Genomic DNA, 13,317 nt, shown 5'->3' on the forward strand with positions numbered 1-13,317 from the left:
TTTATGAACTAAAAAGTGAGGAAAAATATCAATTTGATGAAAACCCAAAATACATAACATAAACCATGAAAAAACACCAAAAAAAAGTGAACAATATACAAGTGTTTTTCATTTCACAAATGAGTATTTAAATAAATGTTTTGGATATAGAAATGTAAATTGTTCTAAATTGTAACGTATTTGTAGATATAGAAATATGTTTTGGATTGTATAACCCATAAATGTATTTTAAATTGTATAATAATTCAAAAAATTATTTTAAATTATATAATATGAAATATATATTCAGTGTTAAAAAAATATTTTAGATTACGGATTAATTTTTTAAATTGTAACTTATACAATCCAAAAAGAATATTAAACCGAATAATAAAGTGGATAATTTAATATTTACGAAGGTGCAAAAGAAAAGTATGAAAGTGCAAAAAGAAATTACCCAAACTAATGGGCCAGCAAATATAAGGCCCACGAACTAAAGGCTTTGTTCGGAAACCCATAACGAAAAAGGTACCAAACTTTCAACCGCCAAATTGTCCCGCGAAGGAATGTTCCCGCCATCGCAACCTTCTCTTTCTCATTTCGTATTTAACAAACACACCCATTTCTACAATTCTCGCCATCACTATTTTTTCCTCTTCTTATTTCAAATTAGGTTAAACTCAATCGCCAATTTCTCAATTCATTTTCTCACAAAATGATATCTCTTGGCCCTAGCAAGTTCTACGGAACCAGTCTCCCCCGCCCTCGCATTTACACCGACGTCAAGTTTAACGATCACCGTGTGGATCCACCCACTACTGTCAGCGAACCGTTACTATCTTGGGCCGAAGAAGCCCACTGGTCCATGGGTGGCCTCAGCTTCAAGCGCCTCCGTCTACAGGGCAAAATCGAGGGCAACGTCCAAAGACTCCGCTCCCAGCGCGAAAAGGCACAATCACAAAGCCCAATACCTCCGGCCCACTCTGGATCCAAGAGAGACGCTTCTCCTGCGCCACCACCGGCTCCGTTAGTGGCGAAACGTCGGAGGTGCTTGGATCTGATCGAGGAGGAAGTTTGTGAAGGTCGGAAGAATCGGTTAGTGAGGAAGCTTGGTGATGATTTTGATAGGGTGGCGTCTTTGGAGATCGAGAGTTCTAATACGGTGTCGTTTAAAACTCCGAGTCGGAAATTGGTTAAGGGTGGCGAAACTGTGAAGAAGACGGTGGCTGAATCGGCGGAGAAATCAAATACCAAAGCAAAAAAGAGTAGCGATGGAAGTGCGAAGAGTCCTAGGGTTAGAACATCACCCAGATTTGCTAGGCGTGTACCCAATTAGCTTTGTTTTTAATTTAATATTTTTATGAGGATCAAGATGCAAATTTATGTAAATCCTTCGCATTTCAGTTGCTGAGAAAATGTAAATATGATTTCAAGACTCTGTTATAAATTTTTGGAATATTCTTTTTTAATCTTTTCTTATAAAGAACGATTGTTTTTCAAAGAAAAAAGAAATTATATAAAACTTTTGAACATTTATTTAAATTTTTGTATTGACATGCGAAAGGTATTTAACAGGTTTTTGTACGTGGGAAACTATGATTTGGATTTAAATTCACAATTACATTATCATAATATTTATTTTAAAATTTTATTATAATAATTATAAAGTCCAATTGTACATTATTTTATAGTTTATATATAGTTATAAAATCTAAATGTGAATATAACCTTTTTAACTCATTTATAACATATAAATCAAGAAATATTATGTAATAAATTTATTAAGGCTTTGATTATGATCTAATAATTACATATTTTGATCTATATATATATATATATATTGGTTAATTGAATTGAATACAATATATATATATATATATATATATATATATATTTTGTTGAGCTTTTTAGTCATACTACTGACATTGTTATATGATGCAATGAGAAAAGACACGATTTTTGTTTTACTCTACAGCTCGCAATATTTCCTTTACTTACCGTATATTACATTTGTTAGTTTGTTAGGATGGTTATTTAACTTTTCTAGCATCATCTCTTGTATTTACTTTGTTGTATAAATTGAACAACACACACTCTTTTAGTATTGGGTTGAATAATCAGGATTGAGGTTTTCTCTTACTAAATTTCATTCCTACTTTTTATTCTTGGTCATGGTATCATTCCTAACACCTACTGCTTTTTTTGTCAAGCTTTTTTTTTTTTCTTCAGTATTTGACAGTGGCTTTCCTTAGCCAAAACGTACCCAGACACTGGATCACCTAATGAATCCAGCCAACCTCAATACCTACATCCTGGTGAAAATCCAACATTAGTGTTGGTTACGCCTCTTCTCACGGAGAACAATTTTCACCAATAGGAATGTGACATGGTTGTTGCATTGGAAACCAAAAACAAGGAGAGGTTCATTCATGCCACTCTTTCTTGTCCGCCTCTCACAGATCCCCTCCACGAGGCTTGGCAATGGTGATTTCCTGGCTCACTCGCTCCATGACTCCTTCGATCAAGCAATCAGTGATGTGGATGGATACAACGTCAGAGATTTGGAGGGATCTCTGTTGAAGATCTAGAGCAAGGAAAGCATGGATCAAGGTTAGTGATTTTCTTATCTTAATTATGTAATTATGTTTGACGTTGTGAGAATCATAAATTCTTAAGATCCTAAATCAAATGAAGAAACTTACATATCGTATCAGAGCCATAGTTACTAGATTTATGATTCTCCTGGAACGAAGAAATTTGATTCATATTTTTTTTCGTAAAAAATGATGAATGGGGATTTTACATCTTAAACTAATTGAAATAAACAAACCTGATTGAAATTAACAAGTCTTCCGCCGCTGTCTTTCAAATGTCATGAAACTTAGTTTATGTGAATAGTATTTTGGGTAGAAGATGATGAATAGTATTCTGGATGTTTGAAACCTTACGGGAATGCAAATTGAAGTCATGCCAAAATGTTAATTATTAAAGTTTAACTTTATGAATATATGTATTAAAAAATTGTAAGAATGGGACAAACATTGTCTGCACACATAAATGAAAGGCAACTTTCTTGTTTTATATGAATTAATGGTGCAAACTTTGCATTTCTCACGTGGCACACTATAATAAATTATTTGTGCAAATGAAGGAGAATTAAAGTCATTGAATGTTTAGAATTGAAGAAGTTTTTATCACCGTTATGAAATTTTATCTACTTAAATTGAAATTAGGTTTTTCAATTTTAATTATGACACATAATAAATTTTATGTGAATAAATGTATATTGTTAAATTAAAATTAACAAGGATGTTATGTATGATTAATAACGAATTAAAGGTTATTATTATTATTATTATTTGAAATTAATTATGGTAAATTTTGTTAGTCACCAAAATCGACCATAGAGGTCTTAGTGGTTGAAGTTTCGCAAGACAAGGGGGACTTGAGGGTTGACATACGTGCTCTAATGAAGAAACAAGAAGAGGGGGAAAATAAGCATGACAAATTCTAAGAGGATAGCTCGTTACGTCCTTATCGGAGAGGACTTCTATAGGCAAGGTTTCTCCACTCCTCGTTTAAAATGCATTTCAAGGGCGAAGCGGAGTATGTTTTGAATGAGTTGAATGACAGAATTTGCGACCTACATTTTGGAAGACGACCTCTCAAGGTTCGAACCTTGCGAGCAAGGTACGTTTGGCCAACTCTTGAAAAGGACTGTGACACGTTCGTCAAAAGGTGCAAGACCTGTCAAGAGCATGACAATAACACCAACTTGCCGCTCGTAGAGCTACATAATGTTGTTTTCCCTTGGTCGTTCGCTCAATGAGGGATGGACATTGTTGGACCTTTCCTTGTCAACTAGGCCCAGAAAAAGTTTCTCCTTGTCGCTGTGGATTATTTCACTAAGTGGATAGAATCCAAACCGTTAGCCACCATAACAGCTTAGTAGCCACCATAACATCGCATGGTAATAACTGATAATAGATGCCAGTCCATTGACAAAAGGTTGGAGGAGTTCTACAAAGGCTTAGGCATAAAGCATGTCACCAGCTCTGTCGAGCACCCGCAAATGAACGATCAGGCTGAGGTGACCAACAAAGCCATTGTGGCTGAGCTGAAACAACGTCTTGGTGATGTAAAGGGCACTTGGGTGGACGAGCTCCCGGATGTACTAGGGGGATACTAATGCTCACCGCACGACACAACAGGAGAAACCTCGTCCAACCTTACATATAATTAAGACAAACATCATGATACTGGTAGAGGTAGGCGAACCTTCCCTCATAAGACATTTGAAGGACCTGAGCCTCAATAACGAGCAACTCTGGGCAGAGCTTGATACTCTATTGGAAAGGAGGGAAATAGCGGTCGTCAAGGAAAAAGCACATAAAAGATTAGTTGCCCAAAGATATATCACCAAAGTCAAACCGCGCAACTTTTTTTCAGGAAGGGGATTTAGTCTGGAGGAAAACATGTGAAGCCATGAAGAACCAAACGCATGAAAAATTGATTGCCAATTGGGAAGGACCTTTTCGAGTGACTGAAGATGTGAAGAACGGAGTGTATAGAATCGAGCACCCGAATGGGAAGACAATTCCAAACACTTAGAATGCCTCACGCTTGAAGTTTTATTTCAGTTGAAGCCTCATGTAAAAGAGCTCTCATAATCAATAAAATCAGAGGTTTTTCATCACATTTTTTTGTTTTTGTTCGCGTGAAAAAACGTTTGAGACAAACCTAGGAAACATTCTAAGTGAACTCCTAGTTCAAACTGAGCGACGAGGAACGTTCTTAGTGGACTCTCGTTGACTCAGTACAGACCTAGGGAACGTTCTAAGTGAACTCATATTTCAAATCGAACAACGAAGAACGTTCTTAATGAACCCTTGATGACTCAATGCAAACTTAAGGAATATTCCTAAGTGAACTCCTAGTTTTGATCGAACGATGAGAGACTCTTTCAATAAATTAGCGAGCGTAAGCTAAAGGAAGATAACTTAGAAAAAATAAATGTTGAAAGAAAAAAAGAAGTATGCAAAAGACAAGTTGCATTAACAAGGTATATGTCAACAGTCAGTACGTATTGAGCAACCGGTGGGCAAACAACTCCTAACAATTCCTAACGATTGTTTACTGACTTATCGCCATCAAAAAACACATGCATGACAAAAAGAAAAAAAACTTTGAATGAAAAACCTAATCTAACACATTCAGAACTTCTTCAGCCACACCCGCGCCCGTGACTTCTATCACCTCTGCCTTTCTTCTTCCTTCCCCGCCTCCTGACCGCTCGCGCCTATAGCCGCCTCGACCTCTAGGTATTCATCCGGGATTTAATTGATTGGCACCATCTCACCCTTGTAAATATCCTTTATGTATTAAAGCTTAATACTTCAGTAGAGACGTTCAACAAAAAATGGACTTATCTAAGGGCCTTCTTAAAATCGAGGCGGTGTTCTTCGTAGATAGCCTTGTTCATCTCCTTCACCTCCTCAACCAAAACTTCTGCTCGAGTGGTCAGAGCATCCTTCTCGACAGTAATCTTCCTACTGGCTTCCTAAAGGACAACTCAGTTAATCGCGCCTTCAGTAAGCGGTTCTCCTCCGCTATTGTTTTGCTGCTTAAGAGAACGCATAGCATCGACGGTGTCCGTCATGATTTGCCGAGCCTTAACAAGAAATTGAGCAGACTCTTCATGTTTAGCCTCATAACTCAAATGGATTGAGACAGTCTCTTGCAACTTCAACTTTAGCTCGTTGTTCGTCTCTTTGGCCTCGGTTAGTCGCGTTTGAAACTTTAAAACCTTTGAAAGAAAGGGAAAAAAGCTCGAACAAAATCTTGGTGTGTTTTGATATCAAAGACACCCAATCACGTTTGGCAACGGGTTGACTTCGGAAGTAGTGTAAGAAAGTCGCAGAAGTACGCACAAGGTCGAGGGTTTGGAAAATTACCGAGAAGGCTTGCATATAGGCCCAACTGTTCGGGTGCAACTAGGATGGAGCGATGTTGAGGACCCTCAACACATTCATCTGGAACGAGCTGAATGGAAGTCGCACGAACATCTCGTGAAAGAGATATCCATAGGCGAAGAAGTCGTTCTGACTATCTCCCTTCCCGTGAAAAACTCGTTTATTCCCTTTGCATGTTATTAGCTTAAATAAAGAGCCGAACTCTATCGATTTTAGCACGTAATTTCGCTTGACCTAGTCTTCTAGTTGGGTCTTTCTACGGAAGCATGTGGAGAACTCGCTCACGTCGTGCAACGCCCAGTCATAACCCATTATGGCTGGAAGCGTCCCTCCCTAACCCTCATCCTCCTCGACACCCTCAATTATCACCCCGTCATAAACAAAATTTCGCTAACCGCTCTACACAACCTCCTTATTTTCATTTACACTGGTCGCGCTATCAACCAAACCCTCATCCAGCTCGGTTGACTCAGCAAAAGAGGAAGAAGACTTTGGCGCCGCCGAGGATGAAGCACCATCGTCATAGCCTCGTCTACCCCTCCCTGAACATTCCTTAGACGAAGACAAGTTTAGGTAACCATTACTACTTGCGTAAGAATAAGTCGAACAGTTGAAGAGAGATTAAGCTAAAAAAGGTGAAAATGACATGAAAGGCTCACCATATTTATATTTATAGGCGAAGAATCCTGATCCTCACGCTACCCGCGTCGTCAGATCAAATACCCGATTTAAATGACATTAATATATATACACATGTTTTCAATATCTAGAAGTATTTTTATGTTTATATTTACCGCGTGCTTACTTCGTATTCGCTCCCTAACTTTAGGGTAGTGACATTAATTTACTTCCATGACTTTAAAATTAATTTCCTTTTAAAAATATTAAAGAAAAGTTATTTACTTTTGTAATCATATAGTTTCAAGGAAACGTTTTAAATGATATAGAAGTGTAAATTATTTTTTTCATATGTTTATGGACCGTGTGAGTCATAATTCCATGATGTAAAATCGAAATTTATTACTCTAAGAAAGGAAAACAGGACTACTTACTAGGAACTTTATCTAAACATGCTTAAATGCAAAATTTTAAACCATTAGTAACTAAATGATTTTGGAGTTTTGCTAAGAGATTAAAAAAAATCATATTTTTATTCAGGACTTTGATTAACATTTTCTTAAAAACTATATCACATGAACAACTAAAATTTATGATATATATATGATTATATCAATTTCAAAAAATACAAAATTATATAATATTTTCAGTTAATGATAAATAATTTATAACATAATAGATTATTTTTAAGTATGGATAATAGTTTTTAAGAATGCTAAATTTAGTTTATATTTAGAAATAAAAAATGAAAATAATACATCCCTAGCATGATCATTAATACAATCGTGCTATTAAAGTTACAGAGATTGAACTCCAATTGTTTGGTAATCTATTGTTATTGTAATTGGAAAAACTGAAGTTTAATTTTGCTTTAGAATTTAAAAACACGTTTTGCTTTTCTACCAAAGAACAATTCAAATCCCCGCTTAATTTTACAGATTCTATGTTTATTTTTTTTGGGTTAATTTTTATGGTTCTGTGTTTTCCCATCGTGATCTGTGATCTGTGTTTAATTGGATAACTATACTATTATTTAAGTCTAAGAGTGTTAGTAAGAACAAATAAGAGAAAAAAATATTTATATTTTTATTTTGAAAAATTACTATTAAATAATAGATATTTAAATATGCTTTAACGACAACGAACGAAGCTGTTTCGTTCGGACAAAGCCCAAGCCCATCTAGCGAAAAGGCCCAAAATTTTAGACGTTGGAGCGCGAACTTGTCCCGCCAAGGGTTGTGTTCCCGCCATGAACACCTCCTCTCTCGCGTTCCCTATTTAACAAACCTAACCCTTTTATCTTCTTCGCGCCACCACCACCGTCTTCATCTTCCTCTATCTCCGATCACAATGGTTGTTTCTCTCGGCCCCGGCAAGTTCTACGGCACCAGCCTCCCCCGTCCTCGCATCTACACCGACGTCAAGTTCAACGACCACCGCGTCGACCCCCCGGTCCCCGTCACCGATCCACTCATGTCTTGGGCCCAAGAGGCCCACTGGTCCATGGGCGGCCTTAGCTTCAAGCGCCTGCGCCTCCAGGGCAAAATCGAAGGCAACGTCCAAAGACTCCGCTCCCAGCGCGAGAAGGCCCAGGCCCAAAGTCCAACCCCGGCCCATTCCGTCCTCGCCCCATCGGAAAGATCTTCCTCGCCTTCCCCTCCACCGGCCCCGGTGGTGACCAAACGCCGAAGATACATGGATCTCATCGTAGACGAAGAGGAAGAAGAAGAAGAACCAGAAGAGATTGAGCCTCCCCGAACCCGTGTTCGGAAGAGCCGCTTAGTCAAGAAGCTCGGCGATGATTTCGATAGGGTTGCTCAGGAGAACGATGAATCCGATACGATGCCATTGAAGACTCTGACTCGATCTAGGAGATTGGTCAAGAGCACTGAAAAGAGAACAGTGGTTGAAACGGCGCAGAAATCAAAACCTAATGGAAAGAAGAGCACCAGTGAAACTGAGAGCCCTAGGGTTAGAAATTCACCAAGATTGGCTAAGCGTCTATCATATTAGATCCATGTTGTAATTAGAAGAACATTGTTTTTTTATTTTTGTTTTCTTTTCCGCATTATATTTTGTTCATGATGCTCTCTTTTCGCGTGCAAAAAAATGGGTTTTGTCCAAATTCCAAGGTTTAGGATTTGTTCAACAAAATGAAAGTAGATGCCAATGTTTTCATTAATCTCCGCATACAATCCACGGATATTTTGATAATTTAATTTGATTCAGTTACATACAAAGTAATTCTTTTTCCTTGATATCTACATTGTAGATTTTGGTTTTTCTGTATGACACAATTTGAATTATACTTTGTTCAAGCTATAACATGTATTCAACTAATCACTCCTCTCCAGAATTTGGTGATGAAAAGCTGAAACCAGAATAATAATATTGTACAAGACCTCATCCACGACAATCTGTACGGATTTCTATTCCATAATTTTGAACATTGTTTTCCACTGTTTTTGTTAACAATGTTCTTTGAAACTTACATCCAGTTGAGTCCATCCCTTTGCATTGGCCAATCTGCAAGACTGTTCAACAAATACAGAAGCAGTAGATGAACTTTCCCATGGCACCATCCCATATTCATCAGAAAATTCCTTCATACCACTGACCAGGAATTGCCAAACCAAAGCCCCCGCTCCAGATCTGTTTCTCTTGGCAGACTTATAAATTATGTCTAGGACAGCTCTGTGCATTTTTTCCCTGTCTGACACCGAAAAGTTCTGATTTTCTTCTGATAATCCAAATTCAGAGAATAAGACGGGCTTCTTCAAAACTTTGTCACCATCTTCGATGTGGGAAAGCATCCACTTGGAAACAAATTTAAGTTGGTCTTCGAATATTTGCTCATGAAACCTGTGAAAAGGCAATGCACATTAAAACATGAAATAACCACAATCGAAGTTTGGATATACGTGCTTTAAAGGGTGTAAACATAAATTTCAACAGAACTTGCTGTAACAGTTGATCTCCCAGACATAAGAATCTCTTAGATAACCTTGAGACATTCCTTCTGCAGGTTTATTTTTCTTACAACACTAAGCAAACTCAACTAAAGAGCATAGTTTTCAGGAAATGCTTACCAATGATCAGGATAGATATGAACAGAGGCGAAATCAATATTTGATATTTTGGAGTTCCGAATAAAATCAGACCCAAGTCTGGATGCCCAAAGCTCAGGATTGACAGTTGAACTTTTTGGATCATTTGGACCATAAAATCCTTCCAGACCCACAGTCAACAGATGGTTCGTGTCTATCAATTTGACAAAACTTGACATTTCGTCTATCCATCCCTGCAATTCTACCACAATTAAGTGTATACTTAAATATCAAAATATAACTGAAAGAACGCTATCCTTTTCTATAAATTCTACTACAATTATAGTTGCTGCTATGTGAAACTGCAGGTTCACTGCAGGTTCAGGTTGTGGAATCAGCCTCTTGCAAAGGTAAGTTAAGGCCTTCTTATGATAGATCTATAATTGGTCTAACCTTCCAGAGAGAGTAAAAGGGGCTAAAAATTGAATATAGAATCCTTCTTATCAGAGTTTGTCAAATTCAGCCACCGTGTTAAAAATAATTTGATATTGCCACCATACTTTTTCCATTACTAATTCAAGGTGCTAAAGCACAGGTGAAGAACTTACTTGTAGAGTGTCACCAGAAGGATCAGACATGCAACGAGGTTCATTAATCAATTCCCAACCAAAAATGGTGGGGTCATTTCTATACTCAATGCCGGTAATACTATTCTTCCTTGTCAAGACAGTCTGCAAAAAAATATTAAAGGAAACAATTAATTGAGCTAAGACAGATTCAAGGGTTGCAGACCTGCAAAAAATCATGGCAACTACACAAAAGTAAATGTTAGATGTACAATTTAGAAGGTAAAGGAAGATACAATTTTGATCCAGGGAAGCAGGAGATACAAGCTTCATATAAAGTCATGAATCATGGCTGTAGATGAAGCCTCAGAAATAAGGTTATTTATTTGTTATATATATTAAAAAAAATAAAACTTATGATTGGTGGGAAATGGATCTCCTACAATATGAAAAAGAACTGCACAATCTCACAATTCATTCTACCTTTCCCTTACTTTATATATTAAAATTATCAGATATTAAAATCAAGAAACGGCTGAGAACTCATGCAGTTTTTTTTTTTCAGAATTGAGGAGAATCTTAATCCAATTCTACCAATGAGAACCTTTATAGGATGGAAAAATGAGACAGTTAATTGGTAAAATGGTACAACAACATTGTCACAAACCAATTATTCCAAAGCTTAAGCTATGCTATGAAGACACGTGAAAGTTTCATTAGTTTATGTTATATTATACTCTAAACCCCTCGTGCAAGCTCTGTTTCTCTACGTTGATTTGATACCGTGTCATAAACAAATTAGTCAAAAGCTTAAACTATTTGATGAGGACATATTTTATTGCTTTAAAGTTTACATTTATGTTTCTAACAACTTTTAAGTAAAATACTATTTTTCTTCTTTTTAATCAAACTACTGACTCAGAAATTCTATAAATGTTAATTTAACAAGTGGCAATAGTCACTCTCCTTTGTTTATTCTAAAATGCAGGATGCAGGGGGAAATGAAATCAAAAGAAAAGAAAAGAAAGATAGAGATGTGATACCTTGATGTAGTTTTTGAAATAAGTTCTGATAGAAGGATCAAAGAAGAAAGAATCGTTGGAGGAGCTTAAGCCTACCCCTTCTTGCCATGCCCATTTCACATACTGACTCTTCCCACCATATGCTTGCAAATTATTCACTAAGCTAAGAAGGAGCCTAATTCCATGTTGCCTTGCTTCTGCTATCACATAATCCAAGGCCTGTCACCAATCACCCATCAATCCTCACCATGATTTTCATTCACAAATAAAACTACTACTAATCACATGAGCATAAGGAGTTACCGACACAAAGCATTTTCATTTCATCAGGCATAAAGGAAGGACACATTCAACCATCATAACCTTTTAATTGTGGTATGTCCCAATAAATTATTTGTTGTCAAAAGTCAGAAACACCACGGACACCATTTTTGGGACAATTGCAGAAGTGATTGGTTGATTATGAATGGCAAAAGGGTAAAGAAAAATAACACGTATATCACATTGAGTCATCTTCGCAATGAACGTAATTTCAGCAGCATCAAAGAAAAAAAAAGCATTTTTCATTTGATTCTGCTTTATACTAACCACAGAAACACCAAGCACCAGGAAAAAAATGGTATCTCCATTAACAGAACGATAATATTCAGGTCTAAAGACAAAAACTATGTCATGATTCGTTTCATATTTTACGACTATCGCAACCCAATATAATTCCCTCGATACAATTTGAACCAAAGCGAATCCCCAGTTTTGCAAACACCGACATACACAATTGTGTCGGTATCCGACCTGAAGCTTAAAAAACGGCACACTGAAACACAATTATCAAAATTGTCGTAGCAACAAGTTACATAATTAAAAAACAAGGAGGAACATAAACAATTACCTGAAAAGCTTGTTCATCAAAATGACCAGGGGAAGTTTGAAGGGCATTGTAGTCTCCATCGTTGAATGCCCAAGTTCGACACACAGTGAGACCCATCTTAGCACCGGTTTTCATCATTTCTCGAACCTTGGATCTCGAATAAACATCCACCGACTGAACCATTAACCAGTAAGAGTTCCACCCGTTTACGTAAAACGCTTTTCCATCCAACACAAATTGCGTCCCGTTTCTCTCCACAAAGCTCAATTCTGGCCCTTCCTCCAAAAAGCTGAACCTTATGCCCCCAAAAGACATGTAAACGAAAACCACAAACGATGCAAAACCCAGAATGGGATAAAACAGGCTATTCCCAAACACCATTATCTGGTGGCGAAATTCAACCGATTGAGGAGGTTCCCGGGGTACCCTTTTGTCCCTTTGATCAAAGGGTCACTAATTCAGTGACACTTGATGAAGATTGCTGAACCTCACACCCCACTAGTTAGTTTGGTTGTTCTTCACACCCCAAATGGTTAAAATGTCTAGATCTCTCTGTATGAACTGACAACAGTGTGAATGGCTTGAAAGGTATTAACTTTAATGAGTTGCAAAAACAAAACTGAACCCAATGGGAATGCGCAATGAAACTTTAGTGCGTTTTTAATTTGCCGTAATTTGGGGATTTATATAGGGTGAGCTGCGCATGAAATGATGAAATGTTATGGTTATGGTTGTGCTCCCAGTTCAACCCCATAGAAGGAAAGGAACTTGAAAGATAATCACATGTTTATCTTCTTTGAAATATAGTCCAAGTTAACAGCGATGATTAGGTTGAAAATAAACTAGAGTGTGAAGAACGGTGAGTGTGTGGTGAAATGTTTTGCACCGAGTGAAGGAACCTAACGACACTATGTTATGGACCCAACCTTCATTCGGTATCAGTTACATCAACATTAAGGAGAAGCTCCATGCTAATGTCACGTAATGCTCAAGTATTTACCATGTTAATCAATGCAGTCCATAGAATGAACTCAGCAGGGTAAAATACAAAAAAACAAAAATTGTCTCAACTCTCTTTCTTCCCTTGTGTTTATTAAAAGTTTATTTTAGTTTTAATTAAATTTAAGTTGATATAAATATGATTATTTTCAGTTGAGTTTTAATTAAATATTTTTATATTAAATACGTAAAAATTTTATATTTTTTAATTTAATATTTATTGTTTAATTTATTATTTTTTATTAT

General features: G+C 36.9%; 3 protein-coding genes across 3 annotated transcripts; 2 read left to right on the forward strand and 1 right to left on the reverse strand.

Annotated features, from left to right (window-relative positions):
* Positions 1 to 630: 630 nt before the first annotated feature.
* On the forward strand, positions 631 to 1,416 carry LOC148202659 (uncharacterized). Its single transcript, XM_088110950.1, has one exon. The coding sequence runs from the start codon at positions 695 to 697 to the stop codon at positions 1,313 to 1,315; it is 621 nt and encodes a 206-aa protein (XP_087967076.1). The 5' UTR covers positions 631 to 694; the 3' UTR covers positions 1,316 to 1,416.
* Positions 1,417 to 7,683: 6,267 nt separating this feature from the next.
* Positions 7,684 to 8,751, forward strand: LOC148202660 (uncharacterized). The gene has a single exon (XM_088110562.1). The coding sequence runs from the start codon at positions 7,920 to 7,922 to the stop codon at positions 8,580 to 8,582; it is 663 nt and encodes a 220-aa protein (XP_087966688.1). The 5' UTR covers positions 7,684 to 7,919; the 3' UTR covers positions 8,583 to 8,751.
* A 185-nt stretch (positions 8,752 to 8,936) lies between these two features.
* LOC148202661 (mannan endo-1,4-beta-mannosidase 2-like) lies at positions 8,937 to 13,001 on the reverse strand. Its single transcript, XM_088110560.1, has 5 exons — positions 12,094 to 13,001; positions 11,226 to 11,423; positions 10,225 to 10,347; positions 9,659 to 9,870; positions 8,937 to 9,431 (listed from the first exon to the last, which is right to left on the reverse strand). Exons 1-5 carry the CDS (start codon positions 12,451 to 12,453, stop codon positions 9,038 to 9,040), a joined length of 1,287 nt encoding a protein of 428 aa, XP_087966686.1. The 5' UTR covers positions 12,454 to 13,001; the 3' UTR covers positions 8,937 to 9,037.
* Between the last annotated feature and the right edge of the window lie 316 nt (positions 13,002 to 13,317).

Source organism: Vigna umbellata, chromosome 3 (assembly GCF_029865625.1).
Source record: "Vigna umbellata cultivar VRB3 chromosome 3, Vumbellata_1.0, whole genome shotgun sequence".
NCBI classification, from domain to species: domain Eukaryota; kingdom Viridiplantae; phylum Streptophyta; class Magnoliopsida; order Fabales; family Fabaceae; genus Vigna; species Vigna umbellata.

Excerpts from the sequence above, each read along its gene's own strand:
- LOC148202661 (XM_088110560.1), bottom strand. The coding sequence starts at position 12,453 with ATGGTGTTTGGGAATAGCCTGTTTTATCCCATTCTGGGTTTTGCATCG. Across the intron at positions 11,424-12,093 it reads TTGATGAACAAGCTTTTCAG|GCCTTGGATTATGTGATAGC; the intron begins GTAATTGTTTAT and ends GATTGGTGACAG. Across the intron at positions 9,871-10,224 it reads CTTCTGGTGACACTCTACAA|GGATGGATAGACGAAATGTC; the intron begins GTAAGTTCTTCA and ends GTAGAATTGCAG.
- LOC148202659 (XM_088110950.1), top strand. The coding sequence starts at position 695 with ATGATATCTCTTGGCCCTAGCAAGTTCTACGGAACCAGTCTCCCCCGC.
- LOC148202660 (XM_088110562.1), top strand. The coding sequence starts at position 7,920 with ATGGTTGTTTCTCTCGGCCCCGGCAAGTTCTACGGCACCAGCCTCCCC.